The 21,479-nt window shown below is 41.7% G+C and overlaps 1 protein-coding gene across 3 annotated transcripts in view; it reads left to right on the forward strand.

Moving 5' to 3' along the window:
- Positions 1-21,479, forward strand: part of LOC106085695 (ADAMTS-like protein 1) — an 89,566-nt gene that overhangs the window by 59,547 nt on the left and 8,540 nt on the right. The window contains exons 11-14 of one of the 3 annotated variants that reach the window (XM_013250080.2): positions 2,407-3,569; positions 3,687-3,756; positions 8,665-8,773; positions 9,403-9,531. In XM_013250080.2, coding sequence (XP_013105534.2) covers positions 2,407-3,569; positions 3,687-3,756; positions 8,665-8,773; positions 9,403-9,531 — 1,471 coding nt within the window. The remainder of the gene's footprint in view (positions 1-2,406; positions 3,570-3,686; positions 3,757-8,664; positions 8,774-9,402; positions 9,532-21,479) is intronic. The other 2 variants (XM_013250164.2, XM_013250240.2) reach the window with 2 other exon arrangements.

The raw sequence follows: 21,479 nt of genomic DNA on the forward strand, positions 1-21,479 counted from the left end.
TCTTATTGAAGCTACAGCAAATGTGAGCGGTGATGACCTGCAGAGCAGTTATTGTGCTATGCAGTTTTCGAAATCTATGCTGATGCTCGGTGAATGGAAATTCTCCAGCGAGACTCGGGAGGAGTAGTCCCTCAAGCGTCTTGGCTACTGGTAAGAGTAGGGAGATCGGTGTGTATGACTCCCCCTTGCTCGGATCCCTCCCTAACTTCAGCAGCAGGATCACTCTGGCCATCTTACTATACTATAGGAGTACTATAAGAGTGTTCAAAGACAGGCTCACAACAGTCGTAAGGTACTCGTTTCCAGGTTGATCCAGATACTTCATCATTAGCGCAGTGACTCCGTCGGGGCCCAACGCATTGGATGACGTGGTGCCACGGATGAAATTCGTAACTTCGCCCACGGTAAATTGTGATGGCTGTCCATCGGCTCGTAGACTACCGATACGATGAATGGCTCTCCTCCGAACCCTATCACTCTCGGAATGCACAATAAATTGACGGTTGAACAACCTGGCGCATCTCTTCCGGTCAGTCACGGTTACATCGCTAACAGTTACTGAGGTCCTGACGTCCCATCTAGCGGGGTTCGAGATTGACTTAACAGTAGACCACAGCTTGCCTAAGCCCTTACGTAAGTTACATTACTCCAAACGTTCCAGCCACTAATTCCACTAATGTTCGTTGACCTGCCCTGTCAATATCCAGATACAGCTCGGCACAGCTACCTACCGCCAGTATGTTGTATAGCTCAAACTCGGCAGTGCCGGACTCGACTGAGATGTGCCTCTCCCATGACGACAAAAGGACAAACACTTACACTGAGGCGGTTGCACTTGCCGATGAAGGATTCCATCGGGTCAATCCGGTACGCACATCCGACTGCCGTGGGTTTGCAGACGCGCTCAAGAAGTCAAGACCCCAGATCGGTTTATATGGCAGCTATATCAGTTTATGAACCGATTTGAACCATACTCGAGACATATGTTGGATATCATAAGAAGACACCTCGTGCAAAATTTCGCCCTCTACAGGCTCAAGAAGTCAAGACCCAAGATCGGTTTATATGGCAGCTGTATCAAAACATGGACCGATTTAAACCGTACTCGGCGAAGTTGTTGGAAGTTTTTTTTGCACGCCACGTCCAAAATTTCACTCAAATCGAACGAGAATTGCGCTCTTTAGGGGCTCAAGTAGTCAAGACCCAAGATCGGTTTATGTGGCAGCTATATCAAATCATGGGCCGATTTGGCCCATTTAAAACACCAACCGACCTACACTAATAAAAAGTATTAGTGCGAAATTTCAAGCGCCTAGCTGTACTCCTTCGAAAGTTGGCATGCTTTCGACAGACGGACGGACGGATGGACCGGACGGACAGACGGACGGACAGACGGACGGACAGTCGGACAGACGGACAGACAGACAGACGGACGGACGGACAGATGGACGGACAGACAGACAGACGGACGGACAGGCCGACGGACAGACGGACGGACAGACGGACGGACAGACGGACGGACAGACGGACGGACAGACGGACGGACAGACGGACGGACGGACAGACGGACGGACAGATGGACGGACAGGCGGACGGACAGACGGACGGACATGGTTAGATCGACTTAAAATGACATGATAATCAAGAATATGTATACTTTATGCGCTCTCAGACGCAAATTTTGAGGTGTTACAAATATAATGACGAAATTAGTATACCCCATCCTATGGTGGAGGCTATAACAAAATATTTGTTTTTTTTTTGTATGGTGGTGAATGAATTTATGAGCCCTGACTTAAACATCACACCAGAAGTTGGGTTTCTAAGGGGTGCCACATTCCCAACAGAACTCTAAACATCCTTTACATTTCCCCCTATAGTTTATGTGCTCATTTGTTTCGTTTTTTTTAACAAATATACAAAGTAGACTTTTCCACTATTGGTGGTCCCAGTTTGGTTGTTTCATTGGTAGCCTTTAAGCCAAACGAACATAAACTGCTGCCAAAGAGACGCGTCTCCATGGCAGCCAAAAGATAAGACTATTTATTTATATCCGCCATAGCATTTTACCAGGATCAAGTACACAGACACATAGGCGTTGATGGTGTTTAAAATGTGATGTGTGATTTTGGGGGTTTCCCACTTCTTTGAAGGGGAGAAAGTTTTTGGTAGCTCAAAGAAAAAGAGAGAGAGAAATGTTTATCACACCATCAAAATTGAATTTATATGGGTAATTCAAAGCAACGATGGGCTAACATGCTAACGCACATTACTAAGGATGTACACAAGAACAATTCAAGGGAAAATATTAGGGCTCATGTATTAGTGTGCCCATCACAAGTCACCCAAATTAAATTTACTGTAATTCCTAATATTCGGTTGTTTTCTCTTTCGCTTCTTTCACAGCTATATGAAAGATCCCGACTGGTCTCCCTGCAGTGTTACATGTGGCGTAGGCATACGCCGCCGCACCTACAAATGCAAAATATTTTTACAATTCTCACGCACCTTGGCCACCATTAACGATACCATGTGCGAGGGTAAGAAGCCCCATGACGAGGTGGAACGTTGTGTTGAGGAGCCTTGTGTCATGCCCTCGCATGGCTTTGAGGATCAATATCATAGGGATGCCATAAAAGTGGGTGTTTCCGAGCCCGGCAAGACCTATGTGTGGCGTGAGCAAGGCTACACCTCTTGCAGTGGCAGTTGTTTGGGTGGCATTGAGGAGCTCATCATCAATTGTGTCCGGGAGGATAATGGCCGGGTGGTTTCACCATTCCTATGTGCTCCTGAGACAAAACCAGAGGCGCGCATAAGAACCTGCAATGATAGACCCTGTCCACCTCGCTGGAATTACACCGAATTTACTCCATGCTCAAAATCCTGTGGCATAGGCATTAAGACTCGCGAAGTCCAGTGCGTTCATGAGGTAACGCGAGGAGGCGACAATGCCATGGTAGTGCCCAACAGCATGTGTCCCCAGCCACCTCCTGCCGATCGTCAATATTGCAACGTGCTAGATTGTCCAGTGCGCTGGGAGGTTAGTGAGTGGTCGAAATGCTCTCACACCTGTGGCTATGGCATCAAAGAGCGTAAGGTCGAATGCAAGCAGATTATGGCTCAGGAGCATAAACTCGAAAGGCCCGAAACCATGTGTTCCAGTGGTAAACCTCCCGAGAAGAAGCCTTGCAATATTAGACCCTGCCCGGCGCAAGAACCCAAGCCTGTTATAGAAATCAGCAATACCACCCACATACAGCATGATCCGAAAAAATCCAAAATCACTCTTAATATTGGGGGAGCTGGTGTCGTATTCTTTGGTACCCAGGTGAAAATTAAATGTCCCGTCAAGGGCTATGATCGCTCTAAAATCAAATGGACTTTGGATAATAAGCCTTTGGAGAAATCGAGAAAATTTAAAATGTCTAAAAAGGGAGCTCTGCACATAGGGAATATCACATTTAGGGATGCCGGTGTTTATGCCTGCCAAGCTGGACCCAGCAGTGCGGAGATAACGATAGATGTCAAAGCGAAACCGGGTCAAAAGCAAACGGAATTGGAACAACAAGGTGAGTGGGATGGGGAGGGAGGGGAAAATTAGAGAATATTTAAAAGAATGTACGAAGCTCCAATTATTATTTTTTTTTTTAATTACATATTTTTTTTTACTTTCCCATTTATTGCAGAACGATTACAGCGCGAAGGCAGTGAATCGGATTTATTGGAAGCTGCTGAAATAAGTGCGCCCACCAATAGGTGAGTACCCATAAAAACTTAAGTTTTTATAGAATTGAAGTGATGTTTAAAAAGTCAGGAGTAATAGGAGTCGAACTCCGTGTCGAACTTTGTATACTTATCACAATTTTGTTATACCCACCACGGATATACAACATAGCGAAGATATACGGAGGCTACTCAGACGTAGACTTGGGCAAGCGAATTTAGATTGTCCAAGCTTAGAAGACATTGACGAAAATGTCAACAGGATTGCAACTGCACTGTTGGGGTCCTTTGAAGATAGTTGTCCTCTTAGGGAAAGGAAATCAACCCAAGATAAACCCTGGATGACCGGGGAGACTCGCAATATTGGGAAAGAGGTCCGCAGACTTTTAACATGGGATGTGTATTACACCAACTTAAGGAATACAATAAGATTATCAGAGGGACAAAACGTACCTCCTGGAAGCTTTTCTGCGAACAGTTCGATAGCGTTAATGACGCCACCAAGATAAAAAAAGTTTCTCTCAAAACCTCATGTCCAAACTGAAAATTTAGTAGACGAAATGGGAGTGAGAGCAGAGACAACAAAGGAGAAATTGAGGCTTTTGATGAAAACCCATTTTTCACAGGATACGAAGGGACTCAGGGAGACGCCAGAATCTTGGAATAATGATGTTGATCGAAGGTTTATAATTACAGAAAGTATGGAGAAGGAATCCTTGAGGGGCTTCAAACCACTAAAGTCACCCGGATCTGATGGAATTTTTCCTGCACTACTACAGAAAGAGGCAGGCTATCTAGCGCCTCATCTGGCCAATATTTTTACAGCATGCCTAGGACTTGCATATACTGCGAAAGCCTGGCAGCAGGCAAGGGTGGTGTTTATACCCAAGCCTGGTAAGGCAAGTTATGCGACTCCAAAGTCTTACAGACCCATAAGCCTTACGTCCTTTATACTCAAAACCATGGAACGCATTGTGGACACCATAATAAAGAGTAGAACATCCAGCGAACTGCTTTGAAACAAAGAGCATGCCTATGTCAAGGAAGGTATGTGGAGACTGCCCTTCACGAGTTTGGGCATAAAATAGAAGAATTCTTCGGTGGCAAAACGTACACCCTGGCGGTATGCATTGACATCGAGGGGGCTTTTAACAATGTGCGGGCCGACACACTGATTCAATCTTTAGACCAGTACCGGGTGGACCCGGTCCTTAGAGACTGGATAAATCATATGCTAAAGAACAGGTGGATAAATTGTGTGTCCAATGGCACAAATATAAGGGAGAAACTGGCACAGGACACGCCCAGGGGGGCATTTTATCGCCACTCCAATGGGTGACCATCATATATGGCCTATTACGGATGCTGACTGAGGAGGGATTTGAATCCGTCTGCTAGGCAGACGATGTTATAATACTTCTAAGGGGTAAGGATCCGAACGAGCTATGCAGAAGGCCCGAAAGCGTCTTGCATATGGCATATGACTGGGCTAGATCCAGAGGTCTCAATGTTAACCCAGAGAAGACTGAAATATGCCTGTTCACGAGGAAGACGAAGGTGGGCCAATTTAATGCACCCCGTTTCCTCAACAAGACGATTTCGACATCTGAGAAGGTCAAATACTTAGGTGTTATCTTGGACAGGAAACTGTATTGGAAGTATCACATTCAGGAGCGTACGGAGAAGGCTCACAGATGTTGTTGTTGTTGTTGTCAGGCTCGAAATGGGTCCTGAATTCGAGGATAGTCCACTGGCTCTACAGGAGTATGATTAGAGCAATACTCATTTACGCCTCAGTATTTTGGTGGACTGTTATGGAGAAAAGGTGCAACAAAAGGACCATACAACAGGTTCAAAAAACATGTTTTCTTGGCCAAGGCGGAGTGATGAGGACCACGTCCACTAGGGCACTGCAGACTATTCTAGATATCCGACCCATTGACATACAGATCAAGTGTGAGGCAGTCACTGCGGCTATGAGACTTAAGGCGATGGGAGAATGGATTAAGGATGGGAGCACCATCGCAGTATAATCTAAACCTGGAAGGAAGGGAAGAGGTTTCCGATCGGATACCTGAGATGAACCTTGAAGTCAAATGCGAGGTACTGCTGCCAGCGGCACAGTCTTCGCTTGACCATAGTATTGCCATCTGGAAGATCATGCTACACGGATGGATCAAAGCTAGAGGACAAAGTGAGCCTGGGGGTTTACATTGAGAACCCAGGGACTGAGATCTGTTTTAGACTGCCTGACCATAATACGGTCCTGCAGCCGGAGATCCGGGCGATCATGGAATGCGTGAAGTGGTGTGGTACTTACGCGAGGACATCGAGTGTGAACATCTTTACGGACTGTAAAATGGCCGTCAGGGCAATAACAACCAGGATGGTAAGGTCACGAACAGTCTTGCAGTGTAAGAAGGAGATGAACGCCTTCTCTGAGGATGGCAAAATCCGCATCGTTTGCGTGCCGGGCCATAACGAAGTAAGGGGAAATGAAATGACAGACGATTTGGCGGTAAAGGCCAGAGGACTGCCGTCAATAAACTTGGTTAACCCGAAGCCTTTCGGGTCGACGCAGTCCGAGTTAAGGGAGTGGCAGACGAACGCAACATTCTGGAACAGCGAAACGGTCAGTAGGACGCCGAAAATCCTACAGGGGGATCCAGTTCGTGAGAAGACGAGTCTATTACTGAAAGGAACTATTGGACCAACATTTTAATACCATATTCGTTTTCTGGTCTCCAATACCTTTCATTTGATACCCTTATTGTGCCCATCGGATCACTTTCGAATATGGGTGGCTTTTTTGGGGTTTTTGGGGGAGGGTTCGACCCCACCCGATATCTAAAAATGATGTAGCCTATGTTGCCTTCCAGACAAACGCATAAAATCTATGAAAATAATAAGAAAATCGGTTTAGCCAAGTATCATATAGTCCAAATGGGTCTAATGGCGTTTTTGAGGGTTTGCGTGACCCCCTATTATTCGATCTGATTTTGTATGACAGATTCGAAATCTACTTCCGAATAGCTTTCATTTGAGCCCCATATTGAACTGAACATCCAATATGACTGTTTGGGGGAGTTTTGGGGTTGGGGTGGCCCGATGGGTACTTAGACTCAATTTTTAATAACATATTCGTATTCTACTCGCAAATACCTTTAATTTGATACTCATATTGTCTCGATCGGTCCACTTTTGATTTTAGGTTGTGGTTTTGGCATAAGGGGGAGGGTCCGTCCCCCCTTCGATACTGAAAAATTATATAGCCTATGTTTCCTTCAAGACCAACATACAGAATATTGGAAAATTTCGAAAAAATCGTTTCTGCCGTTTTTCAGTCTATACGGAACAAACAAACCGAGTCCCATATATCCGTGATTGGCTAATGTTCCCATTTTGGGCGTTTTTGTGGGGTTTTGGGGGGGGGGGGGTGTTAACCCCATATACTTCGATATGAATTTGTATGCCAGATTCGTTATCTACCGCCGCACACTTTTCGTATGATACTCATATTGTCCTTATCGGTCTACTTTTGATTTTGGGTGGTGTTTTTGGGGTAACGGTGGAGGGTCCGCCCCCTTCCGTTATCAAGAAATGATAAAGCCTATTCCTACTTCCTGACCACATTCGTAATCTACTCCCGAATGCCTTTTATTTGAGTACCATATTGTCATGATCGTCAAATAAATTTGTTTTAAGGGGTTTTGGGGCTGGGCGGCCCCTTTGGTACTTGCACCCAACTTTTATTATGAAATTCGTACTCTACTCTTGAATACCTTTCATTTGAAACCCATATTGCCCCGATCGGTCCACTTTTATTTTTGGGTAGTTTTTTTGGGTTAAGGGGGAGGGTCCGCCCCCCTTCCGATATCAAAAAATGATATTGCCTATGTTTCCTTCCAGACCAACCTATACAATCTGTGAAAATTTCAAGCTAATCGATGCAGTCGTTTTTGAGTCTTTACGGAACAAACAAACAAACCGACAAACAAACCAGTAAGGAATGGCAAAAGGCGGGCGGTGCCGACTGTATAATACCCTACACCTACCCTATAAGTACAATGTGGGAGCTATATCCAATCTTTGATGGGCCTCGGCGAGCAAAAATATTTTCAAACTGTAATAACTACGGTTGACAAATGACAACATTATTGCAGGTTACCCAAAATCAGACCAACAAACATATGTAGGGGGAGCTATAACTAATACTGAACCGATTTCCATGAAATTCACCAGTGATGTCGAGCTTCATTAGAAAATCTTTCCTGCCAAATTTCGAGAAAATCGGTAAACAAATGACCATTTCATTGCATTATTACTGCAAATCGGACGAACATATGTATGGGAGCTATATCCAAATCTGAACAGATTTCTATGAAAATCACCTGTACTGTCGGGAGTCATAGGAAAATCCTTCCTGGCAAATTTCGAGAGAATCGGTTAACAAATGATCATTTAATTGCAGTATTACTGCAAATCGGACGAACATATATATGGAAGCTATATCCAAATCTGAACCGATTTTTTCCAATTTCAATAGGCTTCGTCTCTAGGCCGAAAAACATGCCCATACCAAATATGAAGACGATCGGATGAAAATTGCGACCTATAGTTGGTACACAAATTATAATGGACAGACGGACAGACAGACACACAGACCGACAGACAGACAGACAGACGGACATGGCTAAATCGAATCAGAAAGTGATTCGGAGTCGTTCGGTATACTTATCAATGGGTCTATCTCTCTTCCTTTTGGGTGTTACAAACTTGTTCACTAAGTTATAATACCCTGTACCGCAGTAGTGGTGTAGGGTATAAAAACACAAATTGAATTTTATGTAAAACAAGAAGAAGAGATGTGGGAACCTTTCGAATTTACACTTTAGACTCCTATATTTGTCTACAACTAACTTCCATTTCATATCATTGCAGCACTCAAACCACACGTCAAAAACAGCAACAGTATGCCAAAGAACGTAACCAACGACCCAAGTCCAATGGCAAGCAACTCCATAGTGATGGCAGTATAACAGGTGATGAGGTAAGTTTCTGCAATGAACTGCATCTGGTAGCCCAACACAAGTGTTGACATGGCCATTGTGGTAAAGAATTCATCATGGGGTGAAGAAAGGTGTTAGAGGGTGGATGGCTGAAATTGAAATTGGGGGTAAAGTAAAAGACCTTTTGTAATGAAACTTAAGTAGAGCAAGGCTAAATTCTAGAGATACAATAGAATTTGAAATTTTCCTATCATAACTGGAATATTTTTAATGAAAGTCCTTGGGTATAAATAAATATAAAAATATTTAAAAATATCAGAATATCAACAAAAAATCCTTTAAATATTTTAAAATATTTTTAGTTAATTTTTTTTTTAAAAATCCTTCTTCTAACACCATTCAGATTTCTTAAAGTCACTTTCTCTTGAAATTGTTGGCCAATTTAAATCCCCAAAACGTTTATAATTTCAAAAGAAATGCCCCAAATGGATTTGTATTTCATTTTTGATGCCTTGAAGAAAAAAACCCAATTTTTTACTTTAGAAAACCTTACAGTAACTGGGCCTCAAACAAATCACACCATATTTTGTTTGCTTTATTTATATTCCTTGAGTGTCTGTCTCATAGTTCTCGCCTTCTTTTGTTGCCACTTTATTTATTTCCTATTTAGCATTCACATTTAATTCAACAGGCGCAGGATGGTTTTTCACAGTCAAGTGCCAACAGCGGCAGCAGAAGTCGTCACAGCAGCATCCTTATGGTGCTGCCCCATTTGCATAGTCTGGCCAGTAAATTGCAGGTGAGTTGTACTGAAGATGAATTTGTTATGTTTAGATGGTATCGTGTCTCAGAATATGACGATTTAAATGAAAATATAATAATTTAAAAATTTTCATAAAAAGGCCCCAAGTGTAATAAAATTTTCGTTAAATCCATTGAAGAAATTTGACTTTCACAGCATTTTGTCTCCATATTATTAAAATTTTCTGTTAACAATTAGGGTTTTCCCTACTTGTCAAGCAACAAGTGCTACCCCATTTGCCACAGGATTTTCAAGTACATCAACTGTCGCTCCCACGTACTCAGGTGAAGTCCTTAACCATGCACAACCCCAAAACTAACCACAAAAAAGTGAGCAAAAAACAACGCAACACCACTGCGTTTTTTGTTGGCTTGCTGCTTGCTGTCTAAGCACACCAGTCTCTGGTGACAGCAGTGACTTTGCATGAGCATTCACGTCCAGAAACTCCACCACCAACTTCGTAAAGAGAGTAGACAGACAGACGGAAGGCTACGTACGGATGAGGAAAAACAAAAAACCAACAACCTCATCATGGAAAATGAGGTTCCACTCCAGTAGAGCACTACTAGAGACTAGGGCTAACATAATGAGGAAACTTGTCAGGAACTCATCACCGTTAGTTGTCATTAGGGGCACGTTTGTAGCACCAAACTCAGTGCGACACTCTATTCTCGTCTATTTACACTCTATCGAGGGAGTGATAAACGTATTTGGATAAGCAGGTGGGTTAGGTAGTCAGTTGGGTAGGACAAGCAACTAAAAAATGAGCAAAAATAAACTAAAAATCGAGTGGCGTATAACGGGGAATATTTTTGCAGCAATTAGGCAGCATAAGCACTTTGAAGGAACTAATACTAATTCCGCTCTATGCAGATGAAGTACAAAACAAAAATTAATAAAAACAAGTAAAAGCGTGCTAATTAAAATCTAAACCGATTTCAGTGAAATTCACCAGCAATATTAGAAAACATAAGAAAATCCTGCTTGCCAAATTTGAGAGAATCGGTTAACAAAAGAGCACTTTATTGCAAATTTCTCAATAACGGACGAACATATATATGGGAGCTACATCTAAATTAGAATCGACTTTTAGAAAACTTCTTAGATATTGTGGTGGTCATCGGGGAAAGCGCTGTACAAAATTTTGGCAAGATTGGTCAGTAAATGTGCTTTCAGTGACCATAGAAGTGAAAATCGGGAGATATATATATATGGCAGTTATATCTTAATCTGAACCGATTTCTATGAAATTTGCGAGTAAGGTCGAGGGTCATAAGAAAATTCTTTCTGCCAAATTTCGAGAGAATCGGTTAACAAACGACCATTTCCTTGCATTATTACTGCAAGTCGGACGAACATATATACGGGAGCTATATCCAATTCTGAACCGATTTCGAAAAAACTTTTCAGATATTGTAATAGTCGTCGAGGAAGGCGTTGTACAAAGTTTTGGGAAGATTGGTCAATGAATACGCCTGCAATGGCTGTAGGAGTGAAAATCGTGCTATATATATATATAAGAGCTATATCTAAATCTGAACCGATTTCCATGAAATTCACCAGTAATATCGAAAGTCATAAGAAAATTCGACCTGCCAAATTTCGAGAGAATCGGTTAACAAACGACCATTTTATTGCATTATTACTGCAAATCGGACGAATATATATATATATATATATATATGGGAGCTATATCCAATTCTGAACCGATTTTTTCCAATTTCAATAGGCTTTGTCTCTGGGCCGAAAAACATGCCCATACCAAATATGAAGAAGCTGTGATGAAACTTGAGACCTGTAGTTGGTACACAAATTAACATGGACAGATAGATAGACGGACAGACAGCCGAACAGACTGAGGGACAGACAGACAGACGGACGGACAGACGGACAGACAGATGGACAGACAGACGGACAGACAGACGGACAGACAGACAGACAGACGGACAGACAGACGGACAGACAGACGGACAGACAGACGGACAGACAGACGGACAAACAGACGGACAGACAGACGTAAAGACGGACAGACAGTCAGACAGACTGACAGACAGACGTACAGGCAGCAAACAGACGGACAGACAGACAGACAGACGGACAGACAGACGTACAGACAGACGGACAGATAGACGGACACACAGACGGACAGACAGACGGACAGACAGACGGACAGAGGGACGGACAGACAGACAGACAAAAGGACAGACAGACGGACAGACAGACGGACAGACAGACGGACAGACAGACGGACAGACAGACGGACAGACAGACGGACAGACAGACGGACAGACAGACGGACAGACAGACGGACAGACAGACAGACAGAGGGACGGACAGACAGACAGACGATCAGACGATCAGACGGACAGACAGACGGACAGACAGACGGACAGACAGACGGACAGACAGACGGACAGACAGACGGACAGACAGACGGACAGACAGACGGACAGACAGACAGACAGAGGGACGGACAGACAGACAGACGATCAGACGGACAGACAGACGGACAGACAGACAGACAGACAGACATACAGACAGACAGACAGACAGACAGACAGACAGACAGACAGACAGACAGACAGACAGACAGACAGACAGACAGACAGACAGACAGACAGACAGACAGACAGACAGACAGACAGACAGACAGACAGACAGACGGACAGACAGACGGACAGACAGACAGACGGACAAACAGACGGACAGACAGACGGACAGACAGACAGACAGACATACAGACAGACAGACAGACAGACAGACAGACAGACAGACAGACAGACAGACAGACAGACAGACAGACAGACAGACAGACAGACAGACAGACAGACAGACAGACAGACAGACAGACAGACAGACAGACAGACGGACAGACAGACGGACAGACAGACGGACGGACAAACAGACGGACGGACAAACAGACGGACGGACAGACAGACGGACAGACAGACGGATAGACAGACGGATAGACAGACGGATAGACAGACGGACAGACAGACGGATAGACAGACGGACAGACAGACGGACAGATAGATGGATATAACTAAATCGAATCCGAATCAGGAAGTGATTCTGAGTCGATCGGTATGCTTATTAATGGGTCTTTCTTGTTTTTTATTTTCCATCCGATTTTGATGAAATTTGAAACAGTGGGTTATTTTGAGCCTCCCGACATCTGACATAAATATGGTCCATATCGGACTATATTGATATATAGCTGCCATAAAGGGTCTGAAGCCCATAAAAGCTTTATTTTGTAGCCGATTTCGCTGAAATTTTAAACAGTGAGTAGTTTAAGGCCTCCTAACTTAGGTCTCAAATATGGTTCAGATCGGATTATATTTAGATATAGCTGCCATATAGACTGATGAGCGATATTGCGGTTAAGGGTCTGAAGCTCATAAAAGCTTTATTTATTAACCGATTTTGTTAAAGATCGGGTAATAAATAAACCACACAATGTCCGTGCCAAATTTGGGTGCATAAGTTTTCCAATTTTCATCGGATTGTGACGAAAGGGATACTCACCACCTCAGGTGTCACCTCAAGTTTGGCCCGGTCAAAATTAATGCCTTTTTACTTATTTTGGTTAATTCTTAGACCTTCCTGGCTGAATGGGACATATATGTCACATGATTTTTTTCCCCCATAGAAATACTAAAATGTTAACCATTTTGGCGTCACTTTACCTAGTAAATGGGGATATACAATGTACGAGTGTGGTAAAGAAAAAAATCACTGGTACTCGAAGGGTTCATTTTAAACCTCTTAACATGTGAAATGTTGAATTCATAATTCTCTCTATTTTTATTATTTTTTAATTTATTTGAATTCTTTCATTCGACTTTGTAACTGAATCACACTTTGGCTTTTATTCCATTTTGGTATACTTTCATACCTACTCGTACAACACCGTAGTACAGGGGTTAAAGGAAAAAAATGTGATAAAAATCCATAAAGCTGATGAAGCAAAAAACAAATGGCCCTCCACATGAGACAAAAGCCACTTTTTTGTTTCACTCATATCAAATGAATTCATATGAATGAGACAAATTAAATACACATGACACGTGGATTTTTTTGTTAAAGACCCAGAAAAAAGGCTTGGCTTAATGCACCCAGAAAAAAGGCTACGTTTAATGCACAGATTTACAATCTGTCATGTACTTGAAAAAATATCACACGGATAATGTTGGAGATTAAATTTGTGCGACAATATGTTGAGCGGATTTTCATGAAATTTCATTAAATCTCCTTAATGATAGCGTAATTTTACCAAGCGAGTTTTAAGTTTTTGCAAATGGATGTTTTTGCTTAAAAAAAGGTTTAAATTGTAATCATTTAAGGATTATTGGGAATTTTGAAGTGTAACAGGGTGTAAGGCATTAAGTTAAAAGGATATCTAAAACAAGTAAAAGCGTGCTAAATTCGGCCGGGCCAAATCTTATGTACCCTCCACCATTGATCGCATTTGTCGAGTTCTTTCCCGGTATTTCTTTTTAGACAAACAAAGAATTAAAGAAAAGAATTGCTTTGCTAATTGAATTGAGTGTTGGAGACCACAGTAGAAGTCTATGTGTAAAATTTCAGCGAAATCGAATTAGAATTGGGCCTTTTAGGGGCTCATACAGTATAGAAGGGAGATCGGTTTATAGGGGAGCTGTATCAGGGTAAAGACCGATTCAGACCGTATTTGATACGTGTATTGAAGGTCATGGGGAAGCCGTTGAACAAAATTTTAGCCAAATCGGATAGGAATTGCGCCCTCTAGTGGCTCAAGAAGTCAAGGCACCAGATCGGTTTATATGGCAGCTACATCAGGTTTTGGACCGATTTGTACCATACTTTAGATAGATGTTAAATATCTTAACAAAATACCTCATGTAAATTTTCAACCAAATCGGATAATAATTGCGTCCTCTAGTGGCTCAAGAAGTCAAGACCCTCAGATCGGTTTATATGACAGCTTAATCAGGTTGTGGACTGATTTGAACTATTCTTAACACAGTTGTTGGAAGTCATAAGAAAACACCTCATGCTAAATTTCAGCCAAATCGGATAATAATTGCGCCCTCTGGAGGCTCAAGAAATCAAGTCCCAAGATAGGTTTATATGACAGCTTTATCTGGTTATGAACCGATTTCAACCATACTCAGCACAGTTGTTGGAAGCCGCAATATTGGTTGCCCAAAAAGTAATTGCGGATTTTTTAAAAAAAAGGAACGTCCAATATACCTGTTTAAAGGAGTTTTGGGGTTGGGGCAGCCCGCTTGGTACTTGGGGAAAAATTTTAATACGCTATTGGTTTTCTAGTCCCCAATACCTTTGATTTGATAATCATATTGTGCCTATCGGTCCACTTTTGGTTTTGGGTGGCGTTTTTTGACCACCCCCATCCGATATCAAAAAATTATATGGCCCATGTTTCCTTCCAGACAAACTTACACAATCTGTGAAAATTTTAAGAAAATCGATTTAGCCGTTTTTGATTCTATGGAAAAACAAAAAAACCGAGTTCCATATAGTATTGATGTGTCATATGCCCATTTAAAGCATTTTTGGGAGATAGGGTGACCCCCTATACTTCAAAATAATTTTGTATGTCAGATTCGTTATCTACTCCCGAATACCTTTCATTTGAGGCCCCTATTGACATGAACGTCCAATATGTTTGTTTGGGAGAATTTCGGAGAATTTCGGTTGGGGCTGTCCGATGGGTACGTAGACCCAAATTTTGATACCATATTCGTATTCTATTTTCCAATACCTTTCATTTGATACCCATATTATAAAGCCTATTTCTCCTTTCTGACCATTTTTCGCATTCTTCTCTCGAATACCTTTCATTTGAGTTCCATATTGCCATGATCATCCAAATAACTTATTTTAGGGGTTTTGGGGTTACTTGGACCCAATTTTTTTATAGGAAATTCGTTCTCTACTCCTGAATACCTTTCATTTCAGTAACATATTGTCCCGAACGGTTTATTTTTATTTTTGGGTAATACTTTTGGTGTAAGGGGGAGGGTCCGCCACCCTTCCGATATCAAAAAATTATATAGCCTATGTTTCCTTCCAGATCAACCTACACAATCTGTGAAAATTTCAAGGTAATCGGTTCAGCCGTTTTTGAGTCTATACGGAACAAACAAACAAACCGACAAACAAACACAAATTTAATTTTTTATATAAGAAGAAGAAGAAGATTGGATCTTAGACGAATATTTCGAGGACTAACAAACGGAATGACTAGATTAGTATACCCCATGCTATGGTGATGGGTATAAAAATCCTGCCAGGGCTTGGCCTCGCTTATTTAAGGTTGGTACTACCTGCCCATCGTAGCGCAGAGGTTAGCATGTCGGACTATGACGATGAAAGCCTGGGTTCGAATCATAAATCATATAAAAAGGAAGCGCCTTAAACTTGAACAGTTTAATGTGTAATATGTGAGAAGTTTGCCTCTGTTCTTTAATGCAATGTTCATGGGCAAATTTGCATTACTATCCCACGAAATGTGGTGACAGTTCGCATTGCACCCTATTAATACTTCATTTCCTGTCTGTTTGCCTTGGAGGTGTTAGCTGGTGGAGGTGTCGGAAAGTCAAAAAGCAGGTAATACACTACTAGGAAGAATTTTTGCAAAAGCACCTCGCTTTACCCCATCAAAAGTTAGCGTGTTGTCTACAGACAGACAGACGGTAGGACATGATGACCCTGATCAGCTTGGAATGTCTTGGTGATTAAGAATATATGCTACATGGGGATTTCAATATTTCAATGTGTTACAAACGTAATGACGAAGTTAGTATACCCCCATCCTATGGTGGAGGGTATAACAAGTAAATGAAACATTATGTCAGGCTTGGACAAATATTCTCTACCACCATCAGCAAAATCAAAAAACATACACCCCTACCGTTCCCTCCCCACATGGCATAATTTTAAAAAAGGGGTTTTTCCAATTTGTTAGCTTAAATCTCCATATTTTCCTTGATATTCCCATTTAAAGGTTAAATAAAAGCACTTTCGCCCCCCCCGCCTATTGCAGACCATAACAAATAATGGAAAGGAGGAAAACAAACATTGGCGGTTGTGGTTGCCACAAAACGCTATGCGCGTTTATTGTGATGGCTTATTTAGAAAGTGGCCTTCCCCCCCTCCCCCCCACACACACACACAAGCTAATTGGAACGTAATGTATGAGAGCGTGTGTATATGTGTATTGGGTATAGCGTTTGTTTTACCCCCTATCCCTTTTTATGGTATTTTGGCCTCTCTACTCATCCATCATCACTTTTGTGTCCAACAGCAATCAGTCAATGGTCAACCGTTGTCAACGCAATCCGTAGTAGTACTTTATTTGGAAATGCAAAACCACATTCCCGATATGTGATGCATAGCATTCGATGCCATTTGTAGGCCATCATCAATTTGGTAGAGTTCGACGAACTTGCTTTCGCACCGAAAACCATTGCTTTAAAGCAGCAGTGATGGGCACAGGTTAACAATTTTGCAGATTATTTCCCAAGCACATACTTCTATTGTCTTCTCTACATACACAATAATATGTAGTAGTGTGTGTTGATTTGCCCATCACTGTTTTAAAGGCAACCTATTCATGTGTCAATTAAAATTTGCATAGAACTTCAGTGCGCTAAAATTCGCCATTAAAAAACAATGTTTGCTTTGTGAGTGTAGTGATAATTGTAACACACCTAGGAGACAAATGAAGTTCCGCTACTCAATTTATTGGTAGCATTATTGTATGTTTCCGCTACAGTTTCCGTTTGGGTATTGGTATGGGAAAGAAATGTGGCTGGTGTTTTTATACGTACTGGTATGGGAGGGGAGTAAAGTCATTTTGATCTTACATTTGCCACATCTTGAAATATAGACAAACATTTTAATATCCACCAACGAAGGATGGGGGTATATTCATTTAATCATGCCGTTTGCAACACATCGAAATATCCATTTCCGACCCTATAAAGTATATATATTCTTGATCAGCGTAAAAATCTAAGACGATCTAGACATGTCCGTCCGTCTGTCTGTTGAAATCACGCTAAAGTCTTTAAACATAGAGATATTGAGCTGAAACTTTGCACAGATTCTTTTTATGTGTATGAGCAGGTTACGTTCGAATATTGGCTATATTGGACTACATGTTGATATAGCCCCCATATAGACCGATCCTCCGATTTAGGGTCTTAGGCCCATAAAGCTACTTTTATTATCCAATTTTGCTGAAATTTGGGACAGTGAGTTGTGTTGGGCCCTTCGACATCTTTCTTCAATTTAGCCCAGATCAGTTCAGATATGGATATATTGGTTGCCCAAAAAGTAATTGCGGATTTTTTAAAAGAAAGTAATTACTTTTTGGGCAACCAATATATCCATATCTGAACCGATCTGGGCTAAATTGAAGAAAGATGTCGAAGAGCCCAACACAACTCACTGTCCCAAATTTCAGCAAAATTGGATAATAAAAGTAGCTTTATGGGCCTAAGACCCTAAATCGGAGGATCGGTCTTTACTTTAAATGCATTTTTAATAAAACTTTGAATGAACTTTTATCAAATATACTTTTATTTACACTTTTTTTCTAAAGCAAGCTAAAAGTAACAACTGATAACTGCCAGAAGAATAAATGCAATTACAGAGTCACAAGCTGTGAAAAAATTTGTCAACGCCGACTATATGAAAAATCCTCAATTACTTTTTGGGCAACCCATAGCTGTCATATATGCCGATCCTCCGATTTAGGGACTTAGGCCCAGAAAATCAACATTTATTATCCGATCTTGCTGAAATTTGGGACAGTGAGTTGTGTTAGGCCCTTAGACATTCTTCTTGAATTTGGTCCAAATCGGTGCAGATTTGGATATAGCTGCCATATAGACCGATATCTCGGTTTTAGGTTTTGGGGCCCTAAAAGGCGCATTTATTGTTCGATTTCGCCGAAATTTGGGACAATGGGTTGCATTAAGCTCTTCGACATTTTTCTGAAACTTGGCCCAAATAGGTCCATATTTGGATAAAGCTGCCCTATATACCAATCCCCGATTTAAAGTCTTGGGCCCATAAAAGGCGCACTTATTTGCGGATCTCGCCGAAATTTGGGACAGTGAGTTGTGTAAGGCCCTTCGACATCTTTATTCAATTCGGTATACATCGGTCCAGATTTGGAAATAGCTGCCATATAGACCGATCTCTCGATTTAAGGTCTTGAGTCCATAAAAGGCCCATCTTTTGTCCGATTTTGCCATAATTTGGGACAGTGAGTTGTGTTAGACCCTTCGACATCCTTCTTAAATTTCGCACAGATCGGTGCAGGTTTTGATATAGCTGCCATATAGGCCGATCTCTCGATTTAAGGCCCATAAACGGCGCGTTTATTGTTCGATTTTGCCGAAATTTGGGACAGTGAGTTATCTTAGGCCCTGCGACATCTTTCCTCAATTTGGCACATATCGTTCCAGATTTGGATATAGCTGCCATATAGACCGATCTCTTGATTTAGGGTCTTAGGCCCATAAAAGGCGCATTTATTGTCCAATGTCGCCGAAATTTGGGACAAGGAGTTATGCAAGGCCCTTCGACATACTTCTTCAATTTGGCCCACATCGGTTCAGATTTGAATATAGCTGCCATAGAGGCCGATCTCTCGATTTAATGATTTGGGTCCATAAATGGTGCATTTATTGTCCAATGTTACCCAAATTTGGGACAATGAGTTGTGTAAGGCCCTTCAACACCTTTCTTCAATTTGGCCCAGATGGGCCCAGATTTGAATATAGCTGCCATAGTCCATATGGCAGCTATATTCAAATCTGGGCCTCGATTTAAGGTTTTGGAGCCATAAAAGGTGCATTTGTTGTCCGATGTCGCCCAAATTTGTGGCACTGCGTTGTGTAAAGCCCTTCGACATCCTTCATCAATTTGGCTCAGATCGGTCCAGATTTGGATATAGCTGCCATATAGACAGATCTCTCGATTTAAGGTTTTGGGCCCATAAAAGGCGCATTTATTGTCCGATGTCGTCGAAATTTGGGACAGTGAGTTGTGTCGTTAATTTGGCTTAGATCGGTCCACATTTGAATATAGCTGCCATATAGACCGATCTCGCGATTTAAGGTTTTGGAGCTATGAAAGGTGCATTGATTTTCCGATATTACCGAAATTTGGGACGGGGAGTTGTTTTAGGCGCTTCGACATTTTTTTGCAACTTGGCCCAAATCGGTTCAGATTTGGATATAGCTGCCATATAGACCTAACTCACGTCCGAATTTGTCCATTTTTTTGTCCGAATTTGATTAAATTTAAGACAGTGAGTTGTGTTGGGCTTCTGCACATTCCCGAATAATACGGCCCACATCGGTTTAGATTTGTATATAGCTGCCCTATATACCAATCTTCCTATTTAAAGTTTTAGATCCATAAAAGGTGAATTTATTAATCGATTTTGTTTAAATCTGCTCGAAGGGCCTAGTCATTCGTCCCGAGTATGGTTAAAATCGGGATATATTTGGACATAGCTGCCGTATGTACCGATCTCCAAGTTTAAGTTTTTGTGACAAAAAAAAAATCACGTTTGTTACTGGATTTCGTTGAAATTTGATACAGTGGGCTATATTAAGCTCCTTGGCATCCGTGTTCTATATGGTTCAGATGGGTATATATTTGAATATAGCTGTGATACCGATCTCCCTATTTAAGTTCTCAAGCCCATAAAGTTGCATCTTTCAACGGATGAATGTGCTACAATGAGTTGTATTAGACCCTTACATAGCCTTTTTGAATATGGCTCAGATCGGACTATATATAGATATATAGCTGTTGTTGGTTCATGAATGATGCATTTGTCATTGTATTTTGCCGAAAAGTTTTTTATATATTTATATATCCGAGGTGGTGGATATTCAAAGTTCGGCCCGGCCGAACTTAATGCCTGTTTACTTGTTTATTCTATTTTTTTTGAAAATATTAATATGATATATAGTTTTTATACCCACCACCGAAGGATGGGGGTATATTCATTTTGTCATTCCGTTTGCAACACATCGAAATATCCATTTCCGACCCTATAAAGTATATATATTCTTGATCAGCGTAAAAATCTAAGACGATCTAGACATGTCCGTCCGTCTGTCCGTCTGTCTGTTGAAATCACGCTACAGTCTTTAAAAATAGAGATATTGAGCTGAAATTTTGCACAGGTTCTTTTTTCGTATATAAGCAGGTTAAGTTCGAAGATGGGCAATATCGGACTATATCTTCATATAGCCCCCATATAAACCGATCCGCCGATTTAGGATCTTAGGCCCATAAAAGCCACATTTATTATCCGATTTTGCTGAAATTTAGGACAGTGAGTTGTGTTAGGCCCCTCAATATCCTTCGTCAATATGGTTTAGATCGGTCCAGATTTGGATATAGCTGCCATATAGACCGATCCTCCGATTTAGGGTCTTAAACCCATAAAATCCACATTTACTCTCCGATTTTGCTGAATTTTGGAACAGTGAGTTGTGTTAGGCCCCTCGACACCCTTCGTCAATTTGGCTCTGATCGGTTCAGATTTGGATATAGCTGCCATACAGACCGATCCTCCGATTTAGGGTATTAGGCCTACAAAAGCCACATTTATTATCCGATTTTGTTGAAATTCGGGACAGTGAGTTGTGTTAGGCCCTTCGACAACCTTCGTTAATTTGGCTGAGATCGGTTCAGATTTGGATATAGCTGCCATACAGACCGATCCTCCGCATTAGGGTCTTAGGCCCATAAAAGCCAAATGTATTATCCGATTTTGCTGAAATTCGGGACAGTGAGTTGTGTTAGGCCCTTCGACACCCTTCGTCAATTTGGCCCAGATCGGTTCAGATTTGGATATAGCTGCCATATAGACCGATCCTCAGATTTAGGGTCTTAGGCCCATG

Source organism: Stomoxys calcitrans, chromosome 3 (assembly GCF_963082655.1).
Source record: "Stomoxys calcitrans chromosome 3, idStoCalc2.1, whole genome shotgun sequence".
Taxonomy (NCBI): domain Eukaryota; kingdom Metazoa; phylum Arthropoda; class Insecta; order Diptera; family Muscidae; genus Stomoxys; species Stomoxys calcitrans.